This window comes from Panthera uncia (genome assembly GCF_023721935.1).
Source record: "Panthera uncia isolate 11264 chromosome D3 unlocalized genomic scaffold, Puncia_PCG_1.0 HiC_scaffold_8, whole genome shotgun sequence".
NCBI lineage: Eukaryota > Metazoa > Chordata > Mammalia > Carnivora > Felidae > Panthera > Panthera uncia.
In genome coordinates, this window is record NW_026057586.1 from 37,501,020 (window position 1) to 37,520,149 (window position 19,130).

Below are 19,130 nucleotides of genomic sequence, written 5' to 3' on the forward strand. Positions count from 1 at the left end.
CATTCGTTAAAATAATCCAGTGCTGCTGACTTCATAGAAGAGGTGAAGGGAATTGATGACAGGGAGTTCTCTGAATGTAAAAGTTAACTAAGATAAACTGCCAGAACTGATGTGTGGGATAATCATACTTTCTTTTCGAATGGTGAATTATGGTTTTTCACAATGCTCTTCATTCATATTACTTCAAATTACTACATAGCTACATTCATATTTTATTATATTACTTTATTTGATCATCACAATAAATCTGTAAAGAACTTAAAATAGGTATCTGCACTCTCAATGTTGAGAATGAGAAGTTAAGAGATTAGCCTGGGGTCTAATGAGCCAGTCTACTGACCCAATCTCCTGATTACTAAAGCCACATTATTTTTCATTGTATCAACTGACTTCATGAAATGTTGACAGAGAGCCCAAACATAATAATTCAACAGTTGAGGGGCACCTGGGTGGCTCAGTCGGTTAAGTGTCTGACTCCTGATTTTGGCTCAGATCATGATCTGAGTTCGTGAGTTTGAACCTTGCATTGCGCTCTGCACTGACACTGCGGAGGCTGCTTGGGATGCTCTCTCACTTTCTCTCTCTGCCCCTCTCTCTCTTTCTCTCTCTCTCAAAAATAAATATTAAAAAAATGATTCAATCATTAAAATACAATAAAATGATAACGTGCCATCTTTTGAACAATCTATAAGGCACATTCTTGTTCTTCAACTCAGTTCTGACCTGAACAAATGTTGGCAAGAGTCATTGCTGCTTCCTGTGTGCCCCACAGAGTACATTCCTCTCTACCTGCCTGCCCCCACCCCTACATCCTTCCCCCTCCCCCCCTCCCCCACCATCCCCACACCCAGCCACTTTATTTTGGCTGTTAAAATCTGATTGTCACTTGACTTCAGTGGATATTTTCACATAATCCTGTCTTGAATTAATTTAGGGTATCTTTCTTATCTGTCAAAGCTTACATTCAAAGGAGTTGCCTTTCCTTTGTTTTGTAGATTACAACCAAACCCAAAAGTCATTTCCTTTCATCCCCATTAAAAATGTTCACAATAATGAATCATCTCAGCCAAAGTGGTGTTGGAGCTCCTGGCCTAGAGAAACTAGTCAAAATCCTTTTTTAACCACATTTCAGAAGACCCAGTGAAAGCTGAAGAAAGTAACTGTAGGATCCTATGAAATTCAGATCAGCCCACTAGATGGCTAAAGTATAGTTATTCTGTGAATAACAGCCTTGGTCTATAAAGAAAGGACCTGGTGACTCCTTAGATCTTGAAGAAGATAGTTATTCAATAAATACTCGTTGATGGTGAACAACAGGACTGGAAGTATTTCTCATTGGGATTTTATTTTCCCAAACATCTTTATAAAATGATATTTTGTGGAATGCTGAATATAAATATTTAAGAGACTCAGTAAAACTGAAATTCTAAGCACTTCCTGTTTCCAAGCTTTTGTTTGTTTTCCAGTGAGAATGTATAGTAATCCATTTTCAAACTCTGGTTTGCATGGATTTAAACAAGGCTCCCCTGGAGGTAGGAATGCCAGGGCAAGAATTAACCAGATTGTAATCTTTGTGCCTGGCAGTCTGACATCACTTGTAAACTCTGCCAAAATTCCTTTGGAAGCAGATGTTCCTGGAAGGGGAATGGTAATCATTTATCCTCTTACATTTGTTCAGTAAAAGCTGATTCATGGGAAATACAAGGATTTAGGTTATGGTTACAAGCAACTCACTAGAGATGTACCTTTTCAGAGAGAATAAACATGATTACTCCAAAACATTTTTTGCTCTCTCCCGGCATTTCTCGTGTTTTAATTCATGCTTTCCTACCTCTGTATAGTCAGGGAGGAGTTGTCATATATTTGCCCCCTCCCCATTGCAATAGCTCCCATGTCCATATGTATGTAATTTACGGATCCTAGTAATTTTCCAATCACTAGTCTAGCATCCATATATAAACTTCAAACCCTCTTCCTTGCACTTGTATATTGTCTCTTTCAGGAAAAAAAAAAAAAGTGGAATTAAAACACAAAACTCCAAAAGGGCCAAGTTTGTTGATAACTTATAAACAAAGAATACAGTGTGTTCCATGTCAACATTGATTACAATGGCCTTTGGTTGCTACAATGGGTGTGTACTGATAACATTAGGAGAATATTACGTCTAGTATAAAAATATTCAAGATTTTTGATTTTTTTTTTTTTGCTTTCAAGGAATACATGCAATTTGGAACAACAAACTGAGTAAAACTAATGTATGACCAGTTTGTACTTGTCTAAATCTCTAGCAGTTACTACGTATTTTTTTGGCAGTTACTATTTCTTCATTGGCAGTTACTATTCAACTGAATGAGTAATGAACTACTGGTAGAGATGCAAGTTCATCCAGAGGTGAACTCTTTCGGCAACTGCTGAAGCATCTTACCCAGGAAATCTTGGGGACCTTTTGTGTAATTTGTGGCGTGTTCTGTAGTTTTTCTGGGTTGTCAAATTTGCTTGTTACGTATTTTAAACCTCGAAATATTTAGAGCACAAAAAAGAAAATATGTCAGAACAAGCTTCCTCCAGAAATTGCAGGATAGGGGCAATTCTATCATGCCATATATAAATCCCACTAAATGTTAGTAACTATTCCAGAAATATCAAGCTGGCTTTTTTTTTTCTTCGTTGAGAACACAAACCTTTATAGCATGTATCTTATTTAATAAATGGAAAGGTCTGTATAGATGTTCCGTCTGTAGAGTCCAAGCTTATATGTTTGTTTCCAGACTGTTCCAACACCCCATTGACATATTGGAGAGAATGTGCACGGGGTGGAAGAACAAAATGGAGAAAATAGGGCTGAGTCTTAGCTACTCTCTCTGAGCTCAGGTCTAACAAATTTGATTTGCTCTTAGATGAACAAAATAATGTCCTCTCTTCAAAAAAAAACGGGAGTGGAAATTAATGACCTACTCAAAACCTCTGAGGTAGCCTCAAGAACAAATTGCTTAATATAGTCAGTCGCTTTTTTTAAAGCTCAATATTATGCCAAAATTCACAACGGCAGACTCTCTTTAGCATCTAGATGTGTAAACAATTCTTATCTATAGGCTATCTCAGATAACCCCACAGTGAACCCACAAGTCATTTTAGTTACCCCAAGGGAATTCTGCAGCTAATACGGTCTTGGCAGGACATCAGAATATAGTCCTGCAAAAAGTTAAACTTTTGACTGAAAAGACATGTTCATGGTAGATTAAGCATTTTCTGTTCTCCCAATGTCCCACTGTAGAGTGATATCTTGCTTTCTGATGCAGAATTCACCTGAGATCTGTTACCTGCCTGGGTGCTTGAGTGTCTCTTCACATGCTTTCTGGGGCAACCAGTTGCTTGACTTGATGGGGACTGAGGCATTCCTCCGGGCTCCGGACTTTCTGTGCTAAAACTGGGTCAGTCTCAGGCAAACTGCCTAATCCCCTTCTGAGAAAAGTCGTGGCTCTGCTCTCAGGGATTTTTGCAGTCTGGAGGTCAGGGCACAAATCAGCATCTCCACATCTGAGAATAAGCAACACCACTTCCTAGCTTTGCGGCACCCGGGGGCATCTCCTCAACCTCCTGCTTACCAGAGTCTATTCCAGATAGATTTTCATCTCTTCCAAAGCTTCCATGAAAAATCTTGGCCATGACTACATATTTAGAAGAGTAGCCTGAGGAATGGTGTGTTCTCCCTGCTTTCTTTATTTCTTCTATATTTATTGCTCAACCCCTTAGCACCAGGCATTGGGGTAAGTGATGTAAGTGAGGGTGGACCCTGCTCACCACAGGCATAGAGTCCGGTAAGGCAAATAAGTATACGAGCAATTATTTACAAAGCTTTGCTCCTTCATCAGGCCAGGCCAGGACAGAGCTATGGTCTTGGAATAAATCCTGTTAGCTTTATACTCCTCACCATCACAGACTTGCAATTTAGCATTATGCGAATTGGTCACGTGAAGAATGACTTTGTGCTTTTTCGGAAAAAAAGGAAAGACTGTCCCTGGCACCGCCCAGTGTTCATAATACAGAGACCTTTACAATGGCTGGAAAAACATGTCTCTGCCGTTGAACAAGTATGATGCTTGTGGTGGACAGTGGGAGCTAGGAAGCTAAGTTTTACAGGCAGTTTTCAGTATCTGTTCTAGCCTTGGTTTAGGTTTTCTGGTAAAATTATACTGTTCTTATTATCCTGGTAAAAATATTTGTATCTCTCTCCATCAAGGAGGCTTCCTGGCTCTCTTTACAATACAGGGGAAATACTGCTCTTTTCTCATATACTAACCCCTCTGAAGGCAGTATTTTTGAAAAGACTCGAAAGGATTTTGTGTTTCAGAGGACCATTGTTACCAAATTGGCTGTGAACCAGGGAAAAGATTCTTGCCCTAGGCTTCTTCAATATTCTACAACCAGACCTGCCCCATTACTCCTGACTTTGGCCGGTGAAGTCTTAGGGAAATGTTTCATGGGTGGGGAGTGGTTCTTGGTGTATTTTATAGCCTTACTTCAGTCTGAAGTCTTAGAAAAATTTGGTCCTAAAATCTCCTTTCACCTTTCCTACCCTCCCAGTTCTGCTTTACTACCTCAAATAATATTTTAAACAAAAAAACCTCTAGGCTTAATATGTGTTGCTAGGGTAACCAGAGAGAGCTGCAGGAATTAAACCAAAGCCAAGGAACTGAGCACAACTCCTTGGGTGATTCTTAGTCTTGGCTGGTGCCAGATCTAGCAGAGGTGAGTTGCAGTCTGCTTAGCCTTGGATCAAGGGAGAGAAGCCTGCTTTCTGAAACTCTTCTGAGAAGCATATCATCTTATCATAGTAGGAAATTTCTTGTGTGTCCCTTCTGTTTTTTGTTTGATTGAATGCCCAGTCTTCTCCCCCATATTGACCTTGGCTGCAGATGTTTTCACAACAAAGACAACTCTCTAGGTTATACTTCTGGATGACTAAGCACTCCTGAAATGGGTATTGTGGGGATTAAATGTAGATGACACAGGCTTTTTGAAAGGTGTAAAGGATTATACAAATGTTAGTTATTTTTCCCCAATATATGGAATTTGGGAGGAAAAAAGGCTAAGAGGAAGGGAAGGAGAGAAAGTATATAGATTTTTGACCTTGAGATTCTTATAAATTGTGGCAAAGAGGGGCATCTGGGTGGCTCAGTCAGTTAGGCGTCAGACCCTTGATTTTGGCTCAGGTTTTGATATCATGGTTGGTGGGATTGAGCCTTGCCTGGGATTCTTTCTCTCCCTCTCTCTACCCCTCCCCCGCTTGTGCATGCACTCTTATTCTCTCTCTCTCTGTGTATTCTTACTACTGGTCAAATTTGCCTTGAAATGGTCCTAAAAATTGCAACCCTTCCTAGAGAGACATTTATTTTGTTGTTAAGAAAAAGAAAACAACAAGGTAGTTAAGAAAGTAAGTGGAAGAGGGTCATATCTGGTATGTTTACAAAAGTGTCAAATGTATGCAAGTTTTCCATCAATTAGAAGAGCAAATTAATGCCATGAAAACTCCTTTTCAGATAGAAAAACACATTACTTTTAAACTTTATCTAATATTTCAACCATAAAAGTAGTCCATGTTTATTTTAGATTATGCAGGAAATACAGATGGAAGAAAAATATTTTAAAAGTTTGTCCAAAAATCCATCATCCAAGGACAATCACTGTTAACACCTTAAAGTATTGCTTACCATTTTTTCTTTTAAGAAATCAAAATTATGCTCACTTGGTCTAAAAGTTTGTCACTTTCTAAATTCCTTTTCTTGGAAACAACTAATTTCATATTTTTTTATTCTTTTGGTATTTACCTCTAAATAATATGTTTGTATATATTCTTGTTATGTTTTAGGGATCATCTATGACTTCCCCACTATGGAAAACGAGAAGTTAGCTCTCCCCCTCCACAACGCACATGTACACGTCTTCCCAAAATGATTATGCGTGATTTTAGCTGATTGTTATTTTGTGCTTACGTTATTATTGTATGTATGCTATTTAAAGGTGAGATTGAAAGTTGAACTATGTGGTATACTATGATTGCTTTTCCTTTTTTTGAACAACTTGGTAATAATAATCTTCCTGATTTTCTCATTTATTTTCTAGGTATAAATGAATAGATCCAGGTTTTGTCAGCATGGACATTACACGGTATTGGAAACCCACTACAAAATAGAATACAAATGACAAATTTTCAAAAGGTTGGAAGGAGCCAGGATCCCTAAATCAGTATTTGGAGGAAAGCCACCCACGTATCAGGAATTTCCCTTTTGGGCATTTTGCTATACATAATCATCATTCTATATGGGTTTGATTGTTTTAGCAGTTAGCATGACATTATTTAATTTCCTTATGATAGTCCATTCTTCCTCTAAGGTGCTATTTTTTCCTGTTTTGGTCTCTATCACTCATGGTAAAGGCTTTTTCTCAAGTGCCTGGTTATACTTGGTTATCTGCTCATAAGGAGCTAATTGGTAGTCTTAGCATATGACCTTTTCTGTAGGGTACTCTGGTTGGCCCCATGTCAGTATTGTTAGGGCTTTTTTGGGGGCAGGAGTGGGGTTAGTCAGATTTCCCAGAGAGGGCTCTTTCATCTTTTATCTGAAGAGTAAATTCCTGGCTGCCAGTGTTCTGTGTGTTGAGTGGGGAAAGCCAGCTGGAGGGCCTCAGAATTTAGTGTTTATAGGATCACTAAATCCCTCTAGTATAACAATATTTTAATTTCTAGTCTTAGATTTCCTTATATTTGTTTTTAAGCTAAATTTATTTTTGCGTGAGTGTTCTGAAAACTAAAACTACCACCCCCATTTACAACGAGAATTGTAAACTTCACAAGGGACAAAGGGAAAGGAACTGATGTAAGCTGACCTTCCAGCATGCTCAGGAATCGGGCTCGGTGTTTTACATGTATTGTTTCCTTAAATTTGGCGCTCAAAGCTACCAACAGATAGTGTCAAATAGATACATAGTGCCATAAAATGGGAGAGCCATTTTTTAAACTTTATTTTTACACATCCAGAGACCAGGAGAAGCGTTTTATAATTTAGCCTTTCTTTCTCAGAAATATAACTGAGGCAAAGTCCTAAAATCAATAAAATGGTCCTTTTCCAAAAATAACAATTAAAAAAAAAGCCATTTTGAAGGGTCAATAAGGAAATGCTTTCTATCTTAACTTGGTTGTTATCGAGTGCCTAACATAGTCTCTAAGTTTTCAGTGTTGTCTTTGTGGATTGATCTCCCCAAGTGAGAGAAGGTAGGGAGCTGACCATAAGGGAGTGTGGAGATGGAAATCAGAGTCAAACTGTCCATTTATTATGCCACACAACTAATCCCCTAAGGCCCTGAGAGGAAAAACAAACACGAGTTTCCACTCAGTGTTTCTCAAGATTTCACTGAGAACACAGGAGTCAAGAACCAGCAAAGAGATTCTTTGAATATGATTAATTCAATTCGACACACATGCAATGAGCCACTTGATTGAGCCACCTCAAGCTGGAGAGCTGGTCTAATTGGCCCTTCCCAGATATTTTCAGAGAGTATCTGTTCTCAAGAAAGAGCAGCTACAAAGAAACTTCCAGAAAAATGGAATGCCAGAGAAACCATTTACCTACTGCCATCTGTGTTCCAACAGATGTTCTTGCCCAAGATTTATCCTTAGCAGCCCTCCTCCTCAGGAGCACAATTAGGAGACTGGAAAGCAAAGGAGACAACCACCAGTGTGATTTAGCCCCATTTTACACATGAGACAGGAGAACCAGACATGGGGAACATTACTGGTTCACTTGCTTTGTTTCTACCTATTACTGAACCAATTAGCACTGGGAAGAGGATGAACTGTCATTATTTAACTTGACTCATAAGCCTCTGATATTTTTATTAGGTTTTCTTTAAAGCAAGCATACACTTATTTTCCAATGCTCTGTGGCATACTAATGTTATTGAGCATCTCTTCAGGCAAAAAGAGAATCCTCTGTTTACTGAAGGCATAGAAAAATTCTCACTGTTAGACATGCCCTTCAAAGATGTTGGCTAACTCAAGTAGCCTTGTTACTGAATTGAAGAAACTGTCCAACCCTGGTGTTTCTTATCCATCCAGCCATTCTCCCATTTACTCTATTTATGGCATGAAACCTGGAAAAGATAGAATAGCCTGATGAAGGAAATAAAAATATCACCCACAATCCCATGATTTAGATCATCAACATTTTGATGTATATTTTTCCATGCACCAGCACTCAAATATTTATCAAACCAGGATCATTCTTACACTATTTTATAACCTGGCTTTTGGCCGGACTTATGTAAACATCTTCCTTGGTGATAAATATGTATCTTCATCATCAGTTTTTATGGCTTCTTAGTATTCCAGCCTACCATATTTTGCCATAAGTAGTTTAAGTGTTCCTCTGTTAGTGTCTATTATCTTCTAATATTATAGATAAGGCTGCATGAACATACTTGTTTATGTATCTTTGGGTTCTCAAAAGCGGAGGTGGCTCCATCACAACATAGTGCCCCAGCATAGTCCATGGCATCAGAGTCCCAGTCTAGGTTTCCAAGGTGCCCAGAGAACCTCTTCCTGGGTGTTGCGTGTCTCAGTAGCTGATGTGCTCTGATGGAATAATGAATCTGAAACTTTGCCAGCTTCTTCTCACCACACGTGGCCCTATCCCAACTTTGCAAATCCGCCCTTCTCGGACCACTAGGACCATGGAGTCCTACTCCCTGGTGATTTTTTGTATCATGGAGACAAAGGCCTCAATTCTTGGAGCAAAAGATTCTTCTTTGATAGAATACTTAAATGCAGCTGCTTCCAGTACTCACTGTATAGTTTAACTGCTGCGGTGTTACCCATGGGGATCCAACCAACTGAGCTTCCATTATGTTCATGTCCTTAGACTTGAGTATCTTTCCTGCTGTGTATAGAAATGCACAAATCTGACTTACCAGTAACAAGGTCCCTAGAATTTACCTTAAAAGAAACCCATATGCACCAAAACCCATAAAGTACCTAGGAATAAATCTAACCAAAGAGGTGAAAAATCTATACACTGAAAACTCTACAAAGCTTATGAAAGAAATTGAAGAAGACACAAAAAAAATGGAAAAAGATTCCATGCTCCTGGATAGGAAGAAAAAATATTGTTAAAATGTCGATTCTACCCAAAGCAATCTACATATCCAATGCAATCCCTATCAAAATAACATCAGCATGCTTCACAGAGCTAGAACAAACAATCCTAAAATTTGTATGGAACCAGAAAAGACCCCGAATAGCCAAAGCAACCTTGAAAAAGAAAACCAAAGCAGGAGGCATCACAATCCCAGACTTCAAGCTATTCTACAAAGCTGTAATCATCAAGACAGGATGGTACTGGCACAAGAACAGACATTCAGATCAATGGAACAGAATAGAGAACCCAGAAATGGACCCACAAACCTATGGCCAACTAATCTTTGACAAAGCAGGAAAGAATATCCACAGAATAAACACAGTCTCTGCAGCAAGTGGTGCTGGGAAAACTGGACAGCGACATGCAGAAGAATGAACCTGGATCACTTTCTTACACCATACACAAAAATAAACTCAAAATGGATGAAAGACCTCAATGTAAGACAGGAACCCATCAAAATCCTCAAGGAGAAAGCAGGCAAAAACCTCTTTGATCTTGGCCGCAGCAACTTCTTAGTCAACACTTCTCCTGAGGCAAGGGAAACAAAAGCAAACACGAACTACTGGGACCTCATCAAAATAAAAAGCTTCTCCACAGCGAAGGAAACAATCAGCAAAACTAAAAGGCAACCGACAGGATGGGAGAAGATATTTGCAAATGACATATCAGATAAAGGATTAGTATCCAAAATCTATAAAGAACTTACCAAACTCAACATCCAAAAAGGAATCCAGTGAAGAAATGGGCAAAAGACATGAACAGACACTTCTCCAAGGAAGACATCCAGATGGCCAACTGACACATGAAAAAATGCTCAACATCACTCATCATCAGGAAAATAGAAATCAAAACCACAATGAGATACGACCTCACACCTATCAGAATGGCTAAAATTAACAACTCCGGCAACAACAGATGTTGGCAAGGATGTGGAAAAAGAGGATCTCTTTTGCATTGTTGGTGGGAATGCAAGCTGGTGCAGCCACTCTGGAAAACAGTATGGAGGTTGCTCAAAAAATGAAAAGTAGAACTACCCTATGACCCAGCAATTGCACTACTAGGCATTTATCCAAGGGATACAGGTGTGCTGTTTCAAAGGGACACATGCACCCCCATGTTTATAGAAGCACTATCAACAATAGCCAAAGTATGGAAAAAGCCCAAACGTCCATTGATGGATGAATGGATAAAGAAGATGTGGTATATATACATATATATACAATGGAGTATTACTCGGCAATCAAAAAGAATGAAATCTTGCCATTTGCAACTACCTGGATGGAACTGGAGGGTATTATCCTAAGTGAAATTAGTCAGTCAGAGAAAGACAAAAATCATATGACTTCACTCATATGAGGACTTTAAGAGACAAAATAGATGAACATAAGGGAAGGGAAACAAAAATAATATAAAAACAGGGAGGTGGACAAAACATAAGAGACTCACAAATACAGAGAACAAACTGAGGGCTGAGGGTTACTGGAGGGGTTGTGGGAGGGGGGATGGACTAAATGGGTATGGGGCACTAAGGAATCTACTCCTGAAATCATTGTTGCACTATATGCTAACTAATTTGGATGTAAATTAAAAAAAAAAAACAACAAATAAATTAAAAAAAAAAAAAGAAACCCATAGCCTTGCACCTCAAAGTGTGGCCCTCAGACCTGTATCAGCATCACCTGAGAAATTATTTGAAATGCAGATCTCAGTCCCCATCCCAGACTTACTAAATCAAAACACTGTACGTTCAAGAAGCATGACACTTAGTTTAAGGAGGACTCCTGGCTTGTCATTCTATGCCCCGAGGACCCAACTGAACCTAATCCTAGAAGGCTAGGATTAAAGCTGATCTCCAGGTCAAGTGCCTCCTAAATTTTAAAGTGCACACAGATTCCCTGGGGCTCTTGAGGAGATGCTGACTCTAATTCAGTAGGTCCGGTTTAGAGCCCGGGCTTCTGCATTTGAAACTAGCTCTCAGGTGATGCCAATGCTGTTGGTCGTTGGACCACATTTTGAGTAGCAAGAGGAGAGTAGTTCTTAAAATCTGTCAGACTATATTACCAGAGGCACTTGTTAAAAAATACAGATTCCCTGGCCCCAGGCTAGACCTGCTAAGTCTGGTAAATGGATTCTTCAAGTGACTTTGGCAATTAGATAAATTTAGGAAATGCTGAGGTAGGGATCAGAGCTACATGTGGCTCCTAGGAGATGAGAGGATGAGACATTAAGATGCAGCTGAAAGAGACTTGGAAAGACACCCATGGACATGCGTTGGTCTCTCACCTCCAAATGGGATGGGGTGTCTGAGCTCCCACTAGTGGTCGTATCAGGTCAGGGTTTGCCCCGGCACTTGATGTAGAGCAGAGCCTCTTGGTTTCTTTCTCTAGTGCCTCTGGAGTGTTTATAGCATTTTCATGAACTGTAAATCAACCCCAGACTCTGTGAGCACAGACTTTCAGCAACATTCCAGCTCAGAGTTCCCAAAAATGCCATTCATGAAGTGTTGGAGCCAGACTCACAGATTCTGCTATTGGCTCTGCAAAGGAATCGGCTCCTTGAGCAAACAAAACACACAACCCAACATTGCATGGGAATCCAGAGGTTCCCCGGAGAGAGGCGAGAATGTAGGGGGTGATTACCTCTGCGGACCCTGAGTTTCTGTCTGCTCTTTGGAACTCTTCATTTGATTCCTGTTGCTCTCAGCACACTGACCTCCAGGAGGTGCCGATTCTCCTTCCTCACCAGCTCTAGCACACACCAAACAAAAGCCACGAATTCACTTATTCATTCATTCAACAAATAATTGTGGAGCTTATAACTGCCAAGTACCTGGCTAGATGCTGTGATTCAAAGGATCGGGTCAAGTAACATAAACTGCTTGTAACCGTGTCAGATAGAAAGCAAGCTGTATGTTAGCTATTCCTGTTCTCACACTCATCCCCTATGGAGTACAACAAGGTTTTCCCTCTTCAAAAAAAATTGTGTCTCCAAAGGCAGGGAAAGGTGAGAAATTTTGCTCTAGTTGTTTAATACTCAACTGACAGGTCCCGCTTCCTGCTGCAAGTGCTGACTTGTCTTTCTTCTGTCAACAGACAGACTCCAGAAAGTTTTCATTGAAACAAAGGTATAAAATACACGGATATAGTGTTTTTAAAAACATTTTTTAATGAAGAAATAATTCCATTCCAAAATATAGACACACAATTAAATAGTTTAATCACTTCAAAATATAACATGTCCCCAGGAGGTTCCAACACACACACGCACACACACAAAACAATACTTAACAGCAATACAAAAAAACCCATACAGTAGTAGTTTTGTTACAATACCAATGAATAGTGTGAAAGCTTTAGTGTCTCTGAATTGGTTATTTCAAATGGTGTCAAATTACAGTAGTCATAATTAAAAATGTCTTGCAGTTAATTAGCCTCCAGATGTAACGTTTCTGATTTTTTCCCCCTCTTTTTGGTTCAAAAGTAAAAATGCCCTTTCTTCTGAGGACACAGTGGAGTTCTTGTTTGTGGCTCCTTGGGCGGAATCAAACCAAGGTGACTGCAGCAACCAAAGGTTGCCGTATTTACAAGGTCTATCTACAGTTAACAGCCCAGAACTAATAAGGGTGGACAAGGATGACCAAAATAAAAGCAGACATCAGTGCTAAATTATGATGCAACAGTTTGGCTCATGCATATAAGAAAATACATAGTATATCACAACAAAGGCCACACTCTTATGCAATTCAGTTCACATTACTACTTACAAATGAACCTTCCCTGCCTTATAGAGATCATTCGAGAATCCATTTTTCCCAATCTCCAGCACATCTCCCTCTGACCAACCGAACTTACCCCGACTTGCGTCCTGACCAACCACAACTGATTCCTGAAATCTCATACAGTAGATTCTGCCCTCCATCCTCCCTCCCTCCATTCACATGGTGCAGTGGAGGAGGGAGGTTGGCTGTGTTAGACCAGTGCTCATTAATAGGCCATCATCCCCGACGGAGATGGATGTGCAATTTGTTGTGGAACAAGAAAGAAACAACCCCTGCGAGATATAATTGTAGCTAATGGACAGGACAGGCGAAACCTGCTGGGTTTGCACTTAGAACAGGTCCCAAAGGTAAATTTGGAGAGCCAGGGAAAGAAACCCGCCAAGAAACACAAAAACCCAAAACAATACACGCCATTTTGTCTCGGTTACAGGACAGGGGTGCTTGAGTCTGGTCTCAGTGCTGACGTGGTGCTAAGAGAAAGAAAAGGTGGCTGGTTAGTCAGGAACTGGTCATTGGTGGCAGTTTGCAGAGTCCTTGCAATGGCTTTGTACGACGCTATCGACAACCGTGTGATGGAGTTGGCAATGAAAGCTATGACAAGGGGGAAGGCTATCAGCCCAATAGTTCATACCTTAGACAGATATTTTGATGGAGAAACACAAAGTGACAACAGAGGTCAGCTCGGTCCAGTCGGTGGCTGAGTGCCACTTGCAGGATCAGAGTTCCGAGTTCAAGAACTACCTGGCTATGATTGAGAGCTGACAGCAATGTAGGTAGCTGGGATGTAGTGGTTTTAAGTACCGAGTATGAGGCACGAGGGGTCACCTGCTCCATCTAGAGAGGTACGGTTTCACAGACGATGGGCAGTGGAAAGGAGATGAACGTTACGATAAACCAACGAAACCCAGAACAAAACCCATCTGTGCAAAGAAATCTGACAACCGTGCAGTTGCGCCACTTTGGTGTCAGCCTGTTTTCAGGGACATTTGTCAGGCTGGTTCTCTGGGGAAAGTATGATGGAGTACATCAACGGACAGAACGGGCTTCTTAGTAATGCCGGCGGAGAGCTTTACGGTCCCCAAGGCAAGCGATTTTGTTCCAAAGGGCAGCCAAGGAGATGGTTTGTGACCAAATGCAGGGACGGGAACAGCTGAGAGCCCTCTGGAGAGGGACCTGGAAGGTGTCCTGATGTCTCTTCTCAGCTGGGCACAGACCAACTATCGACTACCTGGGGTGGGGGAGAAGGTTTTTGCCAGCCCCGGAAGCAAAATCGAATTGCTGAAGCTTTGAGGTTGACTCAGAGCCTTTCTCGCTTATTCTGAATAAGGCCTTGTTAGAGATTTTGTTATGCAACTTTACCCTAAAGCAGTGGTTCTCAAACTTTAGCGTGCATCAGGGGTCACCTGGACGGCTTATTAGAGCACATCTGGTTGGGCCCAATATGCAGAGTTTGTGATTCAGCAGGCCTGGGTTGGGGCTTAAGAATTTGCATTTCTAAATAAATTCCCAAGTGATGCTGATGCTGCTGATCCAGGGAACACACTTCGAGAGCCACTGCTCTAAACGGATGTTCTCTTCCTTCTTTTAAAGGAGACAGGAATGCCAGAGAAGTTGCCAACTTAAGTATAACCTATTCAATATGTAGCAGGATTTTCGTCTCATCAAATCTTGAAACAAGTGGATTATTTTTTCATTTCCCCAGAATCCCTAAGGGAGGTCGTTAAGCGCTCCCCAACGAGGGCCCTCATAAAGGACCGTCAACAGAGGCTTTCATTCTTCCTTCTTCGACAGTTCTTTTGCACACTGGCTTTTCACTGAGTGCAAAATCCCAACTCAGCTTAGAAGAGCCTGTTTCCTCGCACATGACCACAGAAGGCTGCATGCAGAACACCAGGTAAGCCAGCTAAGGCAATAAACATTCAGAAATAAAAGGAGAGTGAGCATTTGGAAGCGCACTTTAAGCCTGTACATTTAAAGCTGAAGGGCTCCAAACGGCCTGATAGGGGAACCTGTGGATGAGCGGTGCGGTTAGACATGCTCCCTAAAGCTAAAACAAGAGGAACGAGCCCGTGGAAGAGTTGAGAGAACTTTAGTCCGTTTGGGGATCTTATGGCACCTGTGGTTTATAAACAGCTTTAGTAACGAGTATTTCAAAACATAGTTCACAGTTTTTAAGAAGATCTGTGCTGATTTTAAAAACTAGATTCTATATAATTTGAATGTTGCCTTTTTTTTTTTTTTTTGAGTATGATAACTATTTGGAAAAAAAATATTTACACTAAATTCTATGGCTGATTTGTTAGAGTATCTTGAAAGAAAACAACCCCAAGCTGGAAAGAAGCCCCGAAGACTGGATTATCCTGGTGTGATTGGTTCAAGTCACTGCTCACAGAGACTTAGAGACAAATGCGGATCGTGCGGGCCAAGGACCCTTCTTGGCTTCCGGGCTCTGAGTCTGGACACTCAGGTACCAAATCCTTCGGGGTTAGTGAATAATTGCAAGTGGTTGTTTTTTTCCCAACCGTGGTGGAAAAAAAAAATGTACAGTGTATAATAAACTGTTTCGCTAAAATCTCAAAGAATTCAGAAATCAAACTTCCAGCTGTACACAGTATTAATATTGTCATTGTAAACGGAACAGGTTCAATATCATGTGCAAAGGTTGAAAATGCTTGTTAACACTGCCATCGTGAGTAACAGCAGCGTGGGTTTTCAGCCTGTGGGATACATCTGTGCGCGTGTGTGGCTGTAGTTCTGTTTTTTTGTTGTCCTTGTGGTGGTTGGTTTGTTTTGTTTGTTGTTAACCAGGGGTCAGCCATGTTACAGAAGATGTGGTTGAAAAGTTAGCTTCGAACAGACGTCAGAAGTCTTTTTTTTTTTTTTCCCTTCTCAAAACACACACCTAAGAACTAGGAATCTTAGAACGAAAAGTTCGCTGCGCTCCGGTTGGCAGAACGCGTCTCTAGGGGTGGGGGGGTCTGTCAGGAGCTGCTGTGCGGGCGGCTCCTCTGTCTCCAATGAGGCTGCTGCCAGGCCGCGTCTTCTCCTCTGTGTGGGTGGGTGCGGGGCTCTCCTTCACCACCAGCTTTCCTGTTACCTTCATCATCTGTCTGACTATAGCTTGCCTGGGAATAAGGAACGTGTGATTTTTTTCTTTTTTTAAGACGAAAACTGTCCTCTAAATCAGGGTTATGAAGCTTAAGATTCCCCCCACCCGCCTCCCCCAACACACACGTATTCACACACTCTCTCTCTGTCCTCCCTTCCTCTGACAATCCGAAACCAACGTCCGGGGACACTATGGGCTACTGCTATTGCTGCAGTGAGGACAGGAATCCTCTGTGTTGAGTCTCTTGCTTCACGGGCACTGGAGGCATCTGGAGGGTTGAAGCCACACAAACAGGAATATTTGTGTTGTCCTCAGCCGGCCAGCAGATGCGACCCCTAACCTACCATCAGAATGACATCATAATTAGAAAAAAAATACCCACTTTCGATTGTCCAAGCCCCCGGTTTCTGAAGTTAGGATGTGGCTGGCCAAGGAGAGCGGGGTATCATGTGGCCAGAGGGAGGCAAAAGGGCCCAATCCAAGATCTGAGTCTGCCCAAATGGTGTTTTGGTGGATTCTTAAATTTAGTGTTAGACATTACATACACTGTTTCTTCCAAAGAGGCTCGTTGGAAAGCAAGGTTCGCTCTATTCACCCCTGTTAGTATTGATGAGTGCATTCTTATCCTCAAACAGGACTGAAGCTCTTTTTGAGCAGAGGATGGGTCGTTTATTTCTTTGGCGTCCCACCCTCTGCCCCGTACCCATGTAGGGCTGTGCCTTGGTGGACCCCTAATGAACTTTCAGCAATGAAGCTGGCTTCAGGACTCTTGGGTAAGAAAGGCACGGCTTTGGGATAATTTCTGGTCTTGCAGCACAATCAGAAAGCCCAGACAAATCGATTTCAATAGCATAAACGGTTCCAAGATTTCAGCTGTATTTCTTGGCTGCCTCAAGAAAAATTATACTAGGCTAGAACTAGCCACAAAGATGAAAAGTCACTGGCTTCTGGACTGATCCAGAAGATTTTAAGTAAATTTGGCCTAAGGAGCTGATTTAGTGACAGGCTGGTTCATGTTTAGAGTCCTGTGGAATGCCCGCTGGGGAGGCAGGAAATGGCAGAGGCCACGACTGTTTCAATTTTTCACCGCCAGATTGACAACAAAAGATGAAAAAAAAAAAAGGCCTGAGAACTTTTAGCGAACTGAGATCTTTGGCTTTTAGGTAGAAGACCCAAATGCCACTTCTTATCTGAGTTTATGTCAAGACATTTCACTAGTTTTTAAGAAAAATATTTTTCTAAGAACTAGTTACTGATGTTTAAATAATGTGCGGAATAAAAACGATCCAATCGCTGGCACTAAGAGACAGAAAATGCTGCTAAAGGAGAGGCTTGCTCCTTTGGGACTAGATTTGTTATAACCGGAATAGATATTTTCAGAAACAGCTCCTGGGAATTTTTTCACCGTGGTCATAATGAATCAGGAGAGCATGTGGTGTGGCGTTCTCAAATCCAAGGGAGGTAGACTGGAATGCAGACAGTCAGATCCTTCTTTTCACACCAAAAAGGCCTCAAAGCTCCTAAAGTATATTCCCTAACAGCAGCTATGTCACGATTTCTACTTGCTTAATCCTAACCTGAGGACTGAGACGGGTCAGTCAGTAATGCGTGAGTTAGGATGTATTCTTTTCAAGTTGATTTGTCATTTAAGAGCTATATATTCCTTTTTAAATTTAGCAGCCAGAGTGGACTTTACTACCATCTGTCGGATAGACTTATGAAATCTATGGGTGGGAAAGACTATATCACTCGGGTAGATACAAGTCCCCGGGGCCCTGCCAGCCAGAGACTGTGAGAGGTGCATTTACTCTGAACCGTATGGGGTACAGCTAAAGGGCCACTGGCTGGAGCCAGAGAAAGCAGCTAGACTTATGAGACAGTGTGGCCAAAGGTGTATAAAATTATGTGCACATAGCTGAGTCCTAGCTTTGTTTATAAAAATACAGAGAGCAAGCTGGTTCTGAGTCCCGGAGGTTCCCATACACTTACAAAATAGCAGCTCCCCAGGATGAAACTGCTTGTAAAGCACTAAGCATAGTTCCAGGCACGTATGTGTGTGCTCATAATAAATTATGGTGTGTCTGGCACCATGTTAAACTCTTTAAAAGCTACACCCCGGTGAAGACAACTCCACTGTGAGGTGAGTAGCGTGATATATGTTGTGCAGAGGGAACAGAGGTTCACAGAGGTTTAATAATCTGTCAAGGTTATGCTGCTGTGATTTGGCGGAATCCGTATTTGAAATCAGGTCTATTAGGGTCCAGAGTCTAAGCTTCAGATGGCTACACTCAAGTGGTCCTGCCAATCCAGTGCTATTCTCTCTATATTAAACACATTGCTGAGGATTTCCCATGTATGTAGGTAGGTCCTCGGGGGTGGGGAACCACATGCCATGTATATGATATTTTAAATTAAGCTGTATCTTGCTGAATTCCACAGTGAATCTGATCAACTATTCCAAAAATATAAGGCTGCAGAATTTCTCCTCTCTGTTTTGCTTTTTTTTTTTTTTTTTTTTTTTTAAATAATACATGGTTTTGCCTTTACTTGTTAAAGTACACACATTTGATCTTTGGGTCTTGAATACAGCATGATAAGAAGCTGACCCATCATCTCTGGACGTGATGAGCAAGCCTGGACTTTTCCTTCTCAAGGGACAGAGAGGCTGCAAACTCAGATGCTGTTAGTGGATTGGTGATGAGGCTTCATAGCCATAGAAGATTTCGGGGGCATCTCTGGTGTTACAGAAGTCTCTGTGCCAATTTTCCTAATTAATAGAGTAAAAAGTCAATTCCCAAGATTGTCTGCCAAATCTCCACTGGATTATAATGTAATGCTCCACAGGCCAGGATGATTCTTTGACATCAGCAGGGAAGGAGGATATTTTATCACACAGAACACAGAAACACCTAAGAGAGAGTGATTGTGCATTTAGGTTACAAGTCATTGGAGTTCAGTATACAGTGGCCACGTTTCCTCCTAAATAAGACGGTACTTACTTGAGAGGAGAGTGATAAAAGGATATTGTATTCAACCTTGCAAGCTGACCTGC

At 41.2% G+C, this 19,130-nt stretch overlaps 1 protein-coding gene across 3 annotated transcripts in view; it reads right to left on the reverse strand.

Moving 5' to 3' along the window:
* Window positions 1–16,004: 16,004 nt before the first annotated feature.
* DTNA (dystrobrevin alpha) overlaps window positions 16,005–19,130 on the reverse strand; it is a 351,322-nt gene continuing 348,196 nt past the window's right edge. For 2 of the 3 annotated variants that reach the window (XM_049620219.1, XM_049620211.1), the window contains 2 exons: window positions 19,078–19,126; window positions 16,005–16,094 (listed from right to left, as the gene is read on the reverse strand). In XM_049620219.1, the coding sequence (XP_049476176.1) occupies window positions 19,109–19,126 (18 nt within the window). In that variant the 3' untranslated portion in view covers window positions 16,005–16,094; window positions 19,078–19,108. Of the gene's footprint in view, window positions 16,095–16,174; window positions 18,988–19,077; window positions 19,127–19,130 lie in introns of those variants that run through there. The other variant, XM_049620212.1, reaches the window with a different exon arrangement.